Here is a 16,999-nt window from a genome sequence, read left to right as displayed (position 1 = left end):
ATCCGTTTATCTTATCTTATGAATCTGAAAAACCTCTGTTTTCTCTCGTTTCCTCCTCCGTTCTTAGAGCGAGAGAGACAGATTCCCGAAAATGGCTGTAATCCTCGATTCCTTCTTACCTCCAATTCACACACTCACTTCTTCATCTCGGAAATGGATTCCAACCGCTTCCTCGTCTCCGCGATGGCCGCCGATCGATTCATCCCCCAAATCTCGCTTCTCACTCAGCTCTGAATCTCAACCGGTAATTCTTCCAAAATCACTACACAAACTGTAATCTGGAACTTGTTGCTTGCATTTATCGGCATCGCTTTCTAATATGTAACCAGATTAAAGCCCTTGCAGTTCCGAGGAGGAGTGCAATGGCGTTAATCTTGTAATCTGGAACTTGTTTCTTGCATTTATCGCTATCGCTTTCGCTTTATAATGTGTAATCAGATTAAAGCCGTTGCAGTTCCGAGAAGGAGCGCAATGGCGTTGATCTTGTAGTCTGGAACTTGTTTCTTGCATTTATCGCTATCGCTTTCTAATATGTAATCAGATTAAAGCCGTTGCAGTTCCGAGGAGGAGTGCAATGGCGTTAATCTTGTAATCTGGAACTTGTTACTTGCATTTATCACTATCGCTTTCTGATATGTAATCAGATTAAAGCCGTTGCAGTTCCGAAGAGGAGTGCAATGGCGTTAATCTTGTAATCTGGAACTTGTTACTTGCATTTATCACTATCGCTTTCTGATATGTAATCAGATTAAAGCCGTTGCAGTTCCAAAGAGGAGTGCAATGGCGTTGATCTTGTAATCTGGAACTTGTTTCTTGCATTTATCGCTATCGCTTTCTAATGTGTAATCAGATTAAAGGCCTTGCAGTTCCGAGGAGGAGTGCGATGGCGTTGATCTTGTCCTCTTGTATTTTCTCGAATTCGGCATTGGCTGAGCAATCTGTTGGATTATTGGAATACATCGACACATTTGATGGCTATTCGTTCAATTACCCTAAGAATTGGATTCAAGTTCGAGGGGCGGGGGCTGACATATTCTTTAGGGATCCGTTTGTTCTTGATGAGAATATTTCCGTGGAGTTCTCGTCGCCGTCTTCTTCTAGGTATAAGAGCGTTGAGGATTTGGGACCTCCTGAAGAAGCGGGGAAGAAAGTGCTGAAACAGTATTTGACAGAGTTCATGTCTACCAGGCTTGGGGTTAGAAGGGAATCCAACATTCTTTCTACTTCTTCAAGAGTGGCGGATGATGGCAGGACTTACTACCAAGTTGAGGTAATGTGAATATTGAGAAGTTTCATATGATTATTGTCCATCTTTTCCTGCTTCAATTCTATCCATTTTGGAAAGTGGTTTACACAAAATTTTGAAAGTTCATGAAGATAATTTAAGATTTAGAAACTAGGTGGAAACAAGGATCTATCGAGATTCATTCAATACAAATTCAAATTTGTTTGATAAGACTTGTAGATCCCACATAAGTTGGAGAGGGGAACGAAATATTTTTTTATAAGAGTGTGGAAACCTTTCCCTATTTGACGCGTTTTAAAAATCTTGTGGGGAAGCTCGAGGACAGCCCAAAGAGGACAATATTTGCTAGCGGTGGACTTGGGTTGTTATAACTAGGATTAGGACACAGTGAGGACGCTTAGCCCCAAAGGGGTTGGACACCGGGAGGTGTGCCAGCAAGGATGCTGGGCCCTTAGGGGGGTGGATTGTGAGATCCAACATCGATTGGAGAGAGGAACGAATGTCAGCGAGGAGGCTAGGCCTCGAGGGGGGTGGATTGTGAGATCCTATATCTGTTAGAAACGAAGCATTGTTTTATGAAAACCTCTCTCTTGCAGACGCGTTTTAAAAACGCGTGAAAGAGGACAATATTTGCTAGTGGTGGACTTGGGCTGTTACAAATAGTATCAGGACAGAGCGAGGACGCTTAGCCTCGAAGGGGGTGGACACTGGGAGGTGTGCCAACAAGGATGTTGGGTCCCTAAGGGGGGTGGATTGTGAGATCCCACACCAATTAGAGAGAAGAACAAGTGTTAGCGAGAAGGCTAGGCCCCAAAGGGAGGTGAATTGTGAGATCCCACATCGGTTAGAAACAAAGCATTCTTTCTAAGGTTATGAAAACCTCTCCCTAGTAGAAGCATTTTAAAAACGCGTGAAAGAGAAAGCCGTAAGAAGGGCGGTGGATTGTGAGATCCCACATCAGTTAGAAACAAAGCCTTCTTTATAAGGTTATGAAAACCACTCCCTAGTAGACGTGTTTTAAAAACGCGTGAAAGAAAAAGCCCTAAAATAACAATATTTGCTAGTAGTGGACTTGAACCGTTACACTCGGAGGTTTTCTACCTTTTGAGATTTCATAGTTCATTCTTTGACATTAAATAATGAAACATCTCTAAAGTACTTAGTTTACTATTTTTTTTTTTTTTTTTTTTTTTTTCATGATTATCAATATTAAACAATACCCTCAATTGCATATCAGGTAAACATAAAGTCATATGCAAACAACAATGAACTGGCAGTAATGCCACAGGATCGGGTGGTTCGTCTGGAATGGGACCGAAGATATCTCTCCGTTCTCGGAGTCGAAAACAATCGGCTATATGAACTGAGATTACAAACCCCAGAAAATGTGTTTGTAGAAGAAGAAAATGAGCTGCGTCAAGTTATGGATTCTTTCAGAGTCAACAAAGTGAATGCATGAAATGAAACACAAGAGGAGGGCTTGTTTTCAGATACAATAGCTGAAATATTGTACTTTCTATCATCAAATCACTACTGGATTTTACAGTAATTTAACATTGAACCAAAGATTGTGCTCACAACTTCACAATTGGGTAGAGTACCGTTATGGCTTACGACCGAACTTCGAACTTCCCAGCTCGTGTTAGAGCTCGAAAGCCTTTGTAAGGATGATTCGGCAAGTTCTTCACGTCGAGTTTATCTACTTGCAGGCCAGAGAGAACTAAACCCATGATCTTAAAACGTACTTGAAATGTTGGAAATATATGAAGCTGTTGTAATCCTGTCTCGAGTGTTAATGTTCCAGACATTGAAGGGGTTTTATCTTTTGGCATCTTTCCAATTGTCCAAGAACACATCTGTAGAAATAAAACGGTATTCAATTTTTAGTATATCATGAGAGAATAAGAATAAGAAGAATAGAATATAGTTTCCTTAAACAAATGAACGTACAATACTAATTACTCTTACAGAAAATTGTTACGAATCACGAACCTCCACAGTAATATTGTCCACTTTGAGTATAAGCTCTCATGGCTTGCTTATAAATCCATGATCATCTCCGTAATTAGTCAATGTGAGATTCCTTCTCAAGAATCCTCCCCTCGAACAAAGTATACCATAGAGCTTCCCCTTAATCGAGGCTCGACTCCTTTTCTGGAGCTATCGAACAAAGTACACCCTTTGTTCGACACTTGAGTCATTTTTGACTATACCTTCAAGTCTCACAACTTCTTTGTTTGACATTTGAGGATTCTATTGACATGACTAAGTTAAGGCATAACTCTAATACCATATTAGGAATCACGAACCTCCACAATGGTATGGTATGATATTGTTCACTTTGAGCATAAGCTCTCTCATAACTTTACCTTTGGTTTCCCCAAAAGGCCTCATACCAACCGAAATAGAATTCCTTACTTATAAACTCATGATCATCTCCTTAATTAGCCAATGTGGGACTCCCTCCCTACAATCATCAACAATCCTCCCCTCGAACAAAGTATACCGTAGAGCCTCCCCTCAAGCCTATGAAACCCTCGAACAGCCTCCTCATAAGTGAGGCTCGACTCCTTTTTTTGGAGCCATCGAACAAAATACACCCTTTGCTCGACACTTGAGTCACTTTTGACTATACCTTCGAGGCTCACAACTTCTTTGTTCGACATTTGATGATTCTATTGACATAGCTAAGTTAAGGGCATAGCTCTGATACCATGTTAGGAATCACAAACCTCCACAATGGTATGATATTGTCCACTTTGAGCATTAGCTTTCATGACTTTGCTATTGGTTTCCCCAGAAGACCTCATACCAACAGAGATAGTATTCCTTACTTATAAACTCATGATCATCTCCTTAATTAGCCAACCAGGGACTCCCTCTCTACAATGCTCAACAATCCCCCCCTTGAACAAAGTACACCATAGAGCCTCCCCTGAGGTCTATGGAGCCCTCGAACAGCCTCCCGATAATTGAGGCTCGACTTCTTCTCTAGAACCCTCAAACAAAGTACACCCTTTATTAGATACTTGAGTCACTTTTGGCTATACCTTCGAGGTTCACAACTTCTTTGTTCGACATTTGAGGATTCTATTGACATAGCTAAGTTAATGGCATAGCTCTGATACCATGTTAGGAATCACGAACCTCCACAATGGTATGATACTGTCCACTTTGAGCATAAGCTCTCATGGCTTTGCTTTTGGTTTCCCCAAAATGCCTCGTACCAATAGAAATAGTATTCCTTACTTATAAACTCATGATCATCTCCTTAATTAGCCAACGTGGGATCTCTCTCAACAATGCTCAACAATCCTAGTACACCATATTTCACAATTCACAAGGAGATCCCAAGAAAGAAACTTACATATTCATCATATAAACACCAGATATTTTACCAGTCAAAAATTGCCAAATACCAATTTAAAAAGTCACTGCAATGAAACTGAAAACAACCTAACAAGGCATTTAGCATAACTCTTTTGGTCGATTAGCAAGCATGGATGGAATATAACTCCTTTTTTCAGTTTAACAAAATGATGAAACTATTACCTTATTAGATAGGATGTTCACTGTTCCATAATTTGAAGTAAGGTCAGCTGATAAAACGCACGAGGGCAACTGAAACTGCACATCGATTGAGTCAATCGGCTTTCCAGGATCATGTCGAATTCCTACTAACACACTGACCCGGCACGTCCCAGCATCTGATGTAAACTGAGGCTTTACATATACAGGAGTATTCTTCAACTTTCTAATCCTGAATGAAACTAAGATTTGGTAAGGAAGGAATACTAATAATTAACATATAATAAGGTGAAAAAGTAGATACTTTCCAGAATCCATGTTCAATTTATACATACCTGTAACTCATGAGCTTAAACTGCCCATCAGGAGGCACAAATGATAGGATCTGATGTGATTCCCATGGGCGAAACCGAACACAGGGATGGAATCTCACATCATCAAGAACTGAAGGGTTTGTAAATGAGAGTGTCAAATCAGGAAGACCAGATAGATGAGAATTTACTTGAATTTCACCATAAATTTCACACTTGACCAGGTGGCCATCCCTGAACAAGACAGTTCAACAGCAAGATTCAATATAACATGTCTACTATTCTCATGTGCTTGTTATTCATTACAACTTCAATTGAGATGCATTAGTGGAATGTGTAGGATTTCAGCAGCCAAACCGAATACTAATTTAATGGTAGACGTATAATTGGTGAATGGAATACGTAACGATATTTATTATAAAAATGAAAACTAGAGAAAAGCTTTTAGAACCTGTTTAGAATTGCGTCCATCTCCTCCACAAGATCAACATTAACTTCATTTTTAGCATATTTTGGATCTGTTGTTCTCCATGGAACATGAGATGCGATTGCACCTGGAATGGTGTCGCTCACATTCGAACTGTTACCAGTCACGACACTCAAAACTTTGCTGACAAGGTTCGGTGGAGCTATGATTTCTCTCAGGATATTAGGTTCTGTAGTGAGGGGGAAGCCATTGTCTATCATCTCATCCAGAAGCTACAAATTCCAAATGTCTAACAATGACTTTTTTTGTTGAACCAAATGACATTAACAATCTAAGAATGAATTAAAATCCGCCATGTTTATACGTGAATTGGTTCGGGCGTACCTCATATACAATGACAAAGTTATCCTTTACCAAATCTTCATTCAACTCCCCAAGATAATCTGTGAGAACATCCGCCACTCTGCAGAGGAACTAAGGATCAAAAGTTAAGAACTCAAATATCCAACCTAATTTCTTGCTCATTCTAGAGAAGAAATTTACCTCAATCCCCATTAAAGGTGGCATTTCAACTTGGGTGCAGGCCAAGAAAGTGATTCCCTCACGAACAACTTGGAAAAGATAATGTGTCGGAGAAGCAATCACCGGCTGCAGCTAAAAATAAATGGGAGAAAAAAAAAAAAAAAAAAAAACAAAGAATCAAATTCAATCCAACATCGAATTATCATAAAACGAAAAACCTATCTCCGAACAAATACTTACAAATCAAAGATCCAGATACCAAAATCTAAAAGAAAAACCTACAATTCACAAATAGAGTAGTTTTGAATGGAAATTTAGCGATTCTAAAGGTACCTTGAAGGAATCACCTTGAGATACAGATTGCTCCCAGAACCAAGCACAAATAGATCGGTCGACACGATGGCCAGTGAGCTGTTTCTCCAGCATAATCTCTCTGCAAAATCCAACAGTAAAAGAGGAGCAACATTTGAATTGTAACGAACAATTCAGGGACAAAACTGTGACCGAATATCGGATGATGAATTACTGTTTATAGGTAATGAGATTAACTCTTACCCTGAATCGGATAGCAGAAATATGCATTGCAACATCTCTTAAATCGGCGTCTGAAAGCGAGAAATGAGGCTTAAGCGCGGAGTTCGCAGAGAGACGAATGACGAAGATCGATTGATATGAGCATAGGAAAGGGGTTCTTCACACCGGCCGTACATTGATCCCACTCGGTTGAATTTTTTTTTTGAAACTAAAAAAAGTTAGAGCGAATTAATGAACTCGAAACTCGAACTAAACCTATTTGATTCCATAAAATTAACCAAACCTCTATAATTTGGGTTGGGTTAGTTCGGATTTTCGGGTTCAATATCTACCAGCAGTGGACTTGGGTTGTTACAAAGGGTGTTAGAATCAATCACCAGACGGTGCAAGACACCGGTCAGATTAGGGCTAGACCCTCTTTATAGTAGAGGTGTTTTAAAACGCGTATAGCTGACGACGATACTTAACGGGTCAAAGTGGACAATCTTTAATAGCGGTGGGCTTAGGCTTAGAGCATAAATCCAACATTGGTCATGGATGCAATTAGAGTTTACAACTAGGCCATTTATTGAGTATTTTTATGCTCACTAACTTCTTTTTTAAGTGATAGTTGATCAGTTGGTTGAGGCGGGGAATGTTGAGGAGCTATGTGTCACACTCATCTTTTCTTGGTAGCGGATTTGGCGATTGTGCGACACTCACTTTTAGCACTGAGTGAGTCAAGTCAACTTCAGATTACGTTGCCTACGGTCGGACAATGTATAATCAAGCCTCAGACCCCGATTTGAAAAGAAGATCTTAGAAAATGGAGCAGAGAGGTTTTGGAAAAAGAGTTTGAAAGCAAGAATGAGAGAGAGATTGAGAGTGGTGTTATATAGCATGCAACCAAAAAGGCAACAACAACGGCTTAAACAATATATAATTTTTCGGGTACGGAGAGTTTAACAACTAGTCGCATCCCTCTATAGTACATTTTGAGGCATTTCATGTCTACCAGGTGTAGCCATGATTTTCGCTGAAACGTCATACTCTTAGAAAAAAACAAGAAGGAAATAATATAACATAAAAGCAGTAAAAGAAAGCGATAAAGTAGTACAAGGCAAGGGTTTTGACGTGTAACGAGCATGCGACCATGGACAACACGCCTTGGACAAGCATGACCATGACATCCTTCCCCAGTTGGTTGGCATCCCTGTCAATCGTCTCATTTCTTCGAACTCTGCAATATGAAGTGCGGCTGTCTTCAGGTAGTCGGCACGTTTCCAGCTGATTTTTGCTTTTGGGAGTCCTTTCCACTTGACTAAAAATTCTTGTAAGTTGCGTTTTGGGTTGCCAATACGACGGGTTCGCTCAACCAAAATCTCCTTTACTTCCTTTTTACTCGAGTCCTTCATTGTAACTGGGGGTCGTGTCACTTGGTTGCATTGATAACGGGATGAATCCTTATCCATGTAGGTAATTGGAGACGATATGAAGTCCTTCCAACTTTCTCAATGACTTCGGTTGGTTCTTCATATTTTCGCACTAGTCGCTGGTCCCTATTCCCATGGAATCTAAATTGTTCTGGCCTTAGCTTGATCATAACTTGGTCACCAGCCTGAAACTCTAATGATCTTCGTCTACCCACTTCTTCATTCTTCGTGAAGCTTTCTCCAAATACGCTCGTGCTACTTCGGAGGTTTGCTTCCACTCTTTGGTGAAGTTGTACATGTAACAACCCGGGAAAGAAAGAAAGAAAAAAAAAATATATATATATATAATAATAAATAAATAAATAAAGGAAAACGAGAAAACGAGAAAACGAAAAAAAAAAAAAAACTCAGTCGCTGGAAAACCTGCGAGTTTTCCCGGCGACCGCCGAGTTTCGCGGAACCCACGCGAAACGATGGCCACAGCATGCCCACCCTCAGCCCAGCATCTTCAGAACACCTGCAAAGGGAGAAAAGAGAGAAAATTTCGAGAGAGAGAGAGAGATTTCGGACAAACGTCGGTGAGTGTCGAGTTTCAACGACGAGCCCTCAAACCACCCTCAAACCGACACCAAACAACCTGTTACCACCATAAGAGGGATCCCTAACGAAAGCACAATAACTCAGGGTGCGTTTTGTGTTATTTCGTAAGCGTCGTCGTCGGTAACCGAGGTCGGAAAATTAGGTTTCTTAATCGATTCTTAGATCTGTGGCTTTTAGGAGCTTTTAGGCCGCAAAACTCCCAGAAAGGAAAGAAGGACGACGAACAAAGAGGAAAAGGAAAGGAAGAGGACCGAAATCGACAACGGAAACGCCGCGGGAAGGAGAGAGAAAGCTCGCCGAAAAATCGGCCGAAGTCGGGTAAGGAAGACGAGATCCACGGATCCAGGTCAACCCGAACCCAGAACCCGGGAGAGCCAGCTCGTTCCTCCCTTGGCCTCTGCCTTCGGCCCGGCCCAAACCTTAAACCGGCCCAGAAGCTACGGTTCAGTTGAACCAACCCAGACTAGACCCACGGTCCAATTGAGCCGGCCTGCAAACCAAACACTTGCGGCCCAGCCCAGTAAGCCGAGGCCCAACAATTAGTCTTGGCCCAGTAGCCTTCCACAGCCCGCGACCCGAACCACGACCCGAATCGGACTGCGACCCGCGCTTCTACCCGACACTACCGCCCGACGTGGCTTTCGCTGCTGCTGCCACATGTCACACAGCGGCGCAGGCAGTCCCTCGGCTCGGCTCGGCGCAAACGGCTCGGGCTCCCTCCGGTGACGCTCCGGCGGCTCCAGCGGCTGTTCGGCTCGGCTCAACTGTTTTCAGCCCGGTTTCCACTGTTTCGACCCTCCCGGATCTGTTTTCGGCCCCGATAAAGGTATCCGAGGCCATTTTAGAGCCGTATTTCACATTTATTAAATTATAGGTAAATTAATTGTGAAATACTAACGGAAAGTGGTGAACGGTGTGATAGGAAACAAACCCCGGCGACGTAGGAAGCAGCTCTCACGGAACGGGAGCTTACGTTTAGCTATTTAGGGAGTACTTCGGCCAAGGCCAACCAAGTAAGTGGCCTTACTATAGGATAGGCTAAATAAATTGTATGATGCTTGATGATATGTGCCAGTATATACATATTTTGTTGAGTGACGCTTGATATGTTTGACGCACGTTGTGGCACTATGATGAGCATGATGATTGCATGATTTTTACCTTAATATGATGATGTTTTCCATATTGAGCATGCTAGATGATGATGAGTTCCATATTGCATCATGTCGTTAGATCGACGTAGGACAGAACCCTAAGAGCATGAGAATGATATTAATATAAATATCCACGAGTATGCGTTACCTAGAGTAACAAAGAGATGAGACTAGAGGGTTGTGTCAGAAGAGACATTACGATGGATTTAGAGGGACCTCATGCATTTTGTATGTTCATAAGCATAGAGCTACTTCCCCTAGAGATGATGAGTGCGGACGCGCACCTTATGATGAGCGCGAATGCGCACAGGTGCGAAAGCACACAGATGAGGGTGTTCATGAGGCGCATGACACTATGGGGTTCCGCTGACCTCCGGACGTCGCTACAGATTAGCTTGACCAGAGGGTCTAGGGGGTGTGCGAGCGCCCTGGGGACTCACACTCGCACGTGTGAGTCGTGTGTAGGGAAGTACTACACATCCAATTTGTCCGAGACTGGAGGCCACCCCTAAGATGATTAGAGATAGGTCCCTATTCATGATTGCATGTGTTTGCATTAGCATGGCCCCTATAGTGGGGTCACTTACTGAGTATTTCTTTGAAATACTCAGGCTGTGTGCCATATTGTTTTTCAGGTAAAGGCAAGGCTCCCATGTACGGTTGACGGTGGCATCGTGATCAGAGACTGTGGCGCGTGCATAGGATAGTTGCATATTTAATTCCTAGTCTTGATTAGGATAGGGCGTTTGCATTTCATTCATTTATATTAATTAATTTGTAATCGTTTTATTTTATCTTTTTGAACTCCAGCACGATGTTTGAAACACATAACTCCGGCAGTGTTTTCCAATGTTTTAATGTATTCTGAAATTTTAAATTTTTCCGCTAATATAGATGAGCATGTTTAGATTTTTATTCTGCATTAGAGATGAACTTGAGATGTTAGTGGCGAATCTAGATATGTGGAAATTTAGGGTCGTTACAGTTGGTATTAGAGCTCTAGGTTTTAGATTCTGTAGACTAGCCTATGATGTAGGCTTGGCACGCTCCACGGTCCCAACGTTGATGCTCCGTCACCGTCAGGTACGCCTTGCATAAGATAAGAAAAGAGAAACGTTTTAAAACTCGCATGCATTTTTTTTTATGTTGACATTACTGAAATGGTTGTGATATTTCACGTATTTATTTAAGAGTATGATGTCGTGTGTTGCATGCTGAGTAATTTTGTTAGTAGCATGATATGATGCTTAGCATGATGAATGTTTACTTCTTTGGCGTTACGATGTATTGTATAGTGTGTGTATTGTTATATATATATATATATATATATATATATATATATATATATATATATATATATATATATATATATATATGCATAGTATTAAGGCCTTAGACTTAAGCAACCTTATATTGGTTTATAGAACCATGCCCGGAGGACGAGGAAGAGGAAGAGGAAGAGGAAGAGGAAGACGAGGAAGGGGGCGACCCCGTCGTAGAGAAGTAGGACGAGGTGTGGCAGTAGAGGGCCCACCTCAAGAAAGATCAGAGACTGGGCCGGTAACAGTTACGCCGCCCCCAGTCTTACCACCAGTTGAGCTACCTCCTCTAGCTCCACTGCAAGCTGAGCCTCCACCACCAGTAGAGCCTCCACCACAAGTAGAACCTCCACCCCAGCCTACCCTACCACTCCAAGTCGCACGTGAAGCTGCACCCCCTGTGGGTGCAGTAGATGCTAATACTAGGTTAATGTGTGACTCCATCCAAGCCCTAATTCAAACCTTGGTAACCAATCAGCAAGCCAGTCTACAACAGGCCCAGGAACAAACCCAAGCACAGGCCCAGGCACAGGCGTTGGCACTGGCACAGGTACAGGCACAGGTACAGGCACAGGTATAGGCACAGGCATAGGCCACTGCTCAGGCCAATGCCCCAGTAAACCCTCCACAACCTGTTAGATGTTCAAACTGGATAAGGGATTTCAAGAGATACGACCCTCGACCATTCACTGGTTCCCTAGTAGACCCCATAGAAGCCCAAATGTAGATTGCAGCGGTGGAAACCACCTTTGAGACTATGGAGTGCCCAGAGAACCAAAAGGTCGCCTGTGCAACCTTCGTCCTACAAAAGGACGCAGAGATATGGTGGAGAGATAACAAAACACTCCTTAACCCAGAAGGGGGACCAATGAACTGGGAACGATTTAAGGAGGCCTTCCTTAAAGAATATTATCCTAAGTCAGAGCGACTTAAAAGGCAGCAGGAGTTCGCCCACCTGGTACAGGGAAGACTCACAGTGGAGAAGTACAACCGAGAGTTTATTAAACTCAAGAGATTTGCACCGTCCATGGTGGACACTGAGGAAAAGATGACAGAGAAATTTGTATTGGGTTTGGAACAAAGAATCCGCCGCATGTTGGAGACGTTCAACCCAAAGACCTATGAGGAAGCCTTGAGAACTGCCAAGGCTTTAGAGAAACCAAAGGATGAGAAACGACGTGAAGAGCCAGTTATAATTGGGCAGAAGCGTCCTCATGAATCAGGAGGCTCTGACCGTCCACCACCAGCACGTAGGCACCGTTCCAATAACAGACCCGCTCCTAGATGGGATGAGCGACGCCCTCCCCGACATACTGACAGGAACCCCAGGAATCAAGATGGGGCCAGAGGGAGGAGAGAGGAAGGGTGCACTATCTGTGGAAGACTACACGGTGGGAGGTGCATGGCTGGCAGCCGAGCGTGTTATAGATGTGGTCAAGAGGGGCACATCGTCGTGAACTGCACGGCCGGAAATGCTGCAGCACAAGCAAACCCGCCCAGAGTAGTAGAGCAAACGGATCAACCAGCACCACCGCGAGCTCAAGCTAAGGCATACGCGTCAACCAGCAAGGACACTGGGAGGTCCGACGCCGTGGTGACAGGTACACTATCCATTTTAGGTCATTTCGCTTTTACCTTATTTGATTCTGGTTCCACGCATTCCTTTATTTCCATGCCTTTTGTTGTACAAGCAGGGTTCGAATTAGAACCCTTATTGCATGAAATGTCTGTAAGCACCCCATAGGGAACCAAACTTTAAGCGTTGACCTGGTGGTGGTAAACATGACAGATTTCGACGTCATACTAGGTATGGATTGGTTAGCTGAAAATCGAGCTAGTATAGACTGTTGCAAAAAGGAAGTAAAATTTTCACCACCGACAGGACCTACCTTTAAATTTAAAGGCACAAATACCGGGATTACCCCCAAGGTAGTCTCGATGATGAAAGCAAAGAGGTTAGTCCAACAAGGTGGATGGGCTATATTAGCATGTGCTGTAGACGTGAGAGGAAAGGAAGAGACCCTAGTAAACGTGCCAATAGTAAACGAGTTCCCGGATGTATTTCCGGATGACTTACCTGGAATATCCCCTTCCTGAGCGGTCGACTTCGTCATCGAACTCGAGCCGGGAACTGGGCCTATTTCCAAAGCACCCTATTGCATGGCGCCAGCAGAGTTGAAGGAACTCAAGGCGCAACTGCAAGACTTACTAGATAAAGGATTCATTCGACCTAGCGTGTCCCCCTGGGGTGCGCCAGTGTTGTTTGTTAAGAAGAAAGATGGATTGATGCGTCTGTGCATCGATTACAGAGAGCTAAACAAGAGAACCATAAAAAACAAATATCCTCTGCCTAGAATAGAAGACTTATTTGATCAACTCAGAGAAGCAACAGTATTCTCTAAGATAGATCTTCGGTCCGGTTACCACCAAATTAGGATTAATGAAAAAGACGTACCAAAAACAGCGTTTAGGACAAGGTACGGTCACTACGAGTTTGTAGTGATGTCATTTGGCCTCACCAATGCCCAACTGTATTTATGGAGTTAATGAACCGGGTATTCAAAGAATGCCTAGACATGTTCGTGATTGTGTTCATTGACGACATCCTCATATACTCGAGAACCGACCTAGAGCATGAGGATCACCTCCGAAAAGTCCTAACCACCCTAAGAGAGCACAAGTTGTACGCCAAGTTCTCCAAATGAGAATTTTGGTTACGAAAGTCTCTTTCCTAGGACACGTGGTGTCAAAGGACGGAATATCTGTAGATCCCACCAAGGTCGAAGCGATCACAAAGTGGGAACGCCCAACTACGGTAACGGAAGTAAGGAGTTTCCTAGGATTGGCGAGATATTATCGAAGGTTCGTGCAGGACTTCGCTAAAATATCCTCGCCTTTAACAAAGTTAACAAAAAAAGGGGTGCCATTTAGATGGGATGATGCTTGTGAGGCAAGCTTCCAGAACCTAAAAGAGAGATTGGTAACCGCCCCGGTACTTATAGTACTCGAGAGCTCAGAAGGATATGTGATCTATAGTGATGCATCCATGAAAGGACTGGGATGTGTGTTAATGCAACACGGCAAGGTTGTCGCATACGCATCTCGTCAACTTAAAGAATATGAAAAGAACTACCCTACCCATGACCTAGAGTTGGCCGCTGTAGTGTTCGCGCTGAAAATCTGGCGACATTACCTGTATGGCGAGAAAACCCAAATTTTTACCGACCACAAAAGTTTGAAATACTTCTTCACCCAGAAAGAGTTAAACATGAGGCAGAGAAGGTGGTTAGAATTGGTGAAGGATTATGACGTAGATATCCAGTACCACCCTGGGAAAGCAAATGTGGTTGCAGATGCCTTGAGTAGGAAGACGGTCCACTCGTCGGCCCTCATTACGAGGGATGTAAGGGTACAAAGAGAGTTCGAGCAAGCCAACATAGCTGTAGCGACCGAGGGAGTCATAGCACAGCTGGCCCGACTCACGGTACAACCTACGCTTAGGCAGAGAATTATTACCTCCCAACGAGAGGATCCTAACCTACAGAAAGTCCTAGGACAGCTAGACGAAAGTCCAGTAGATGAATTCTCGAAGTCATCAGATGAAGGACTATTGTATCAGGGACGCTTATGTGTTCCGACAATAGAAGATTTAAGAAAGGAAATACTGATGGAAGCTCACAACTCACCATTTGCCATGCATCCAGGAGGTACTAAGATGTACCAAGATTTAAAACAACACTTTTGGTGGAAGAGCATGAAGAGGGATGTGGCCGGGTTTGTGAGCAAGTGCTTAGTTTGTCAACAAGTGAAAGCTCCAAGACAAAAGGCGGCGGGGTTGTTGCAGCCCCTAAGCATACCAGAGTGGAAGTGGGAAAACATAGCGATGGACTTCATAGTAGGTTTACCCAAAACACCCAAAGGCTATACAGTGATCTGGGTAGTTGTCGATAGGTTGACCAAGTCGGCACACTTTCTACCTGGGAAGGTTACATATACAGTTGGCAATTGGGCACAACTGTACGTGAAAGAAATAGTAAGACTACATGGAGTCCCAGTGTCTATAGTGTCAGATCGGGATCCACGCTTTACGTCAGCGTTTTGGCGCGGACTTCAAAAAGCACTGGGTACCCGCCTCGACTTTAGTACCGCCTTTCACCCCCAAACAGATGGACAAACGGAGCGTTTAAACCAAATTCTAGAGGACATGCTACGCGCTTGCGTACTAGATTTTAAGGAAAGTTGGGATTCCAAACTCCACCTAATGAAATTCTCGTATAACAATAGTTTCCAATGTTTTAATGTATTCTGAAATTTTAAATTTTTCCGCTAATAAAGATGAGCATGCTTAGATTTTTATTCTGCATTAGAGATGAGCATGAGACGTTAGTGGCGACTCTAGATATGTGGAAATTTAGGGTCGTTACAGTACACTTGAGGGCTTCTCCCGGCGTAGGGGTGGTTAATGATATGGGGCATGAGTGGTTGTCTACCACATACTATTTCAAAAGGGATTTTTCCTGTCGACGAGCTTTGCTGACAATTGAAGCTAAACTGAGTAACGTCGAGCATCTGTGCCTAGTTTTTTCTCTCGCGCATCGATGAAATGATGTAAGAACTCTTCGAGCATACTATTGAACCTTTCAGTTTGTCCGTCAATTTGGAGATGATAGCTCGAAGAGATGTTTAGGCTCAACCAAATTGCTTGAACTACTCGGTCCAAAAGTTCCCTGTGATTCTCCCATCACGATCACTGATAATGCTAGTGGGAATACTCCACAACTCGACAACTTGTCGAAAGAATAGTTGTGTAGTCACTTCGGTAGAGCATGACTTGGGAGTTGGGACGAATGTGACATATTTAGAGAACCTGTCAACAATGACCAAGATGGACTCCATTTGTCCTACCTTGGGAAGGTGTGTGATAAAATCTAGAGAAACACTTTCCTACGGTCAGGAAGGGACTGATAGAGGTTCCAGCAGTCTAGCAATTTTGTTTCGTTCAACCTTGTCTTGTTGGCAGATAAGGCAAGTCTTTGTGAACTGTGTCGCATCGCCGTGGAGGTTCGACCAATAATACCCCTTTTTAGGAGGGCATAGGTTCTCTGCCACCCGTTGTGGCTTGCCCACGGTGTGTCATGACATTCTTTAAGTAGGAGTCTCCTTAGGTTCCCCGAACGGGAGACATAAAGACGATTTGCCTTGGTGAAGAGTAAATTGTCCTCGACCCAAAACTGACGAGTCTTCCCCTCCCTAGCTAGCTGCATGATGGCCTAGACGGCTGGCTCTTTGGCTAGGTGTTCTTCAATACTTCCTCGTATCATCCCACTCAACTTACTTGCTTGTAGATGAGCTAGCATGCACAGGGCTGCATGTTCGCTCTTCAAACTTAGGGCATCTGCAACTTGATTTGCTTTACCTTGCCTGTGTTCGAACTGAAAGTCATATTCGGCCACACAATCTTGCCAACGCGCTTGTTTCGAAAATAACTTGGGTTGGTCAAAGAAGTGACATATGGAATTGTTGTTGACTACAAACTTAGTGACGAGGAAGTATTGTTGACTTCTGGCAATCGAGAGGAAATCGTCGACGGAGTAAAAAATGGCTCAAGAAAATTTGTTGGAAAAAAATGAAAATAGAAAATGAAAAAGAGAGAAATCTTGGGATTTGATTTAATGAAAAAGGGTGATTTTGTTTCTCATCACATTCACCTATTTAAATGATTAGCTTATCCTAAAAATGGCCGAAAGTGGCCAACTAGTGCCACTTCCCTCCAAATGGCCACCTAAAAAATTGGTTCCAGATGACCACCTCAAAAGTTGGTAATCTATTCGACGTGTTTGTCAAATGGTCAAAAGAAAATATTTAATAACGGAGTAAAACGTGTGAAAGCTAAATAAAAAAACTTTAGGCTTTTATCTAACAATCTCGTCCTAAACCTTTGTATAT

At 43.0% G+C, this 16,999-nt stretch overlaps 2 protein-coding genes across 5 annotated transcripts; one reads left to right on the top strand and one right to left on the bottom strand.

Moving 5' to 3' along the window:
* The first annotated feature begins 6 nt into the window (after positions 1-6).
* PPD1 (Photosystem II reaction center PsbP family protein) lies at positions 7-2,826 on the top strand. The gene is made up of 3 exons (XM_023659923.2): positions 7-244; positions 851-1,270; positions 2,484-2,826. The coding sequence occupies exons 1-3, from the start codon at positions 92-94 to the stop codon at positions 2,703-2,705; spliced, it is 795 nt and encodes a 264-aa protein (XP_023515691.2). The 5' UTR covers positions 7-91; the 3' UTR covers positions 2,706-2,826.
* Positions 2,686-6,756, bottom strand: ZIP4 (Clathrin adaptor complexes medium subunit family protein). 4 transcript variants are annotated; one of them, XM_023659922.2, is made up of 8 exons: positions 6,590-6,756; positions 6,368-6,467; positions 6,056-6,160; positions 5,897-5,986; positions 5,537-5,784; positions 5,110-5,319; positions 4,799-5,006; positions 2,686-3,102 (listed from the first exon to the last, which is right to left on the bottom strand). In XM_023659922.2, exons 1-8 carry the CDS (start codon positions 6,622-6,624, stop codon positions 2,857-2,859), a joined length of 1,242 nt encoding a protein of 413 aa, XP_023515690.2. In that variant the 5' UTR covers positions 6,625-6,756; the 3' UTR covers positions 2,686-2,856. The 4 variants fall into 4 exon arrangements, with proteins under 4 accessions (XP_023515690.2, XP_023515689.2, XP_086975703.1 ...); XM_023659921.2 differs by having other exon boundaries at positions 6,056-6,166; positions 6,590-6,755; XM_087119577.1 differs by lacking the exon at positions 6,590-6,756 and having other exon boundaries at positions 6,056-6,166; positions 6,382-6,467.
* Positions 6,757-16,999: the final 10,243 nt, after the last annotated feature.

This window comes from Cucurbita pepo, chromosome 18 (assembly GCF_057944985.1).
Source record: "Cucurbita pepo subsp. pepo isolate OVF chromosome 18, ASM5794498v1, whole genome shotgun sequence".
Lineage (NCBI taxonomy): Eukaryota > Viridiplantae > Streptophyta > Magnoliopsida > Cucurbitales > Cucurbitaceae > Cucurbita > Cucurbita pepo.
Note: the sequence above shows the minus strand (reverse complement) of the source record. Positions and strands in the feature narration are given on the sequence as shown.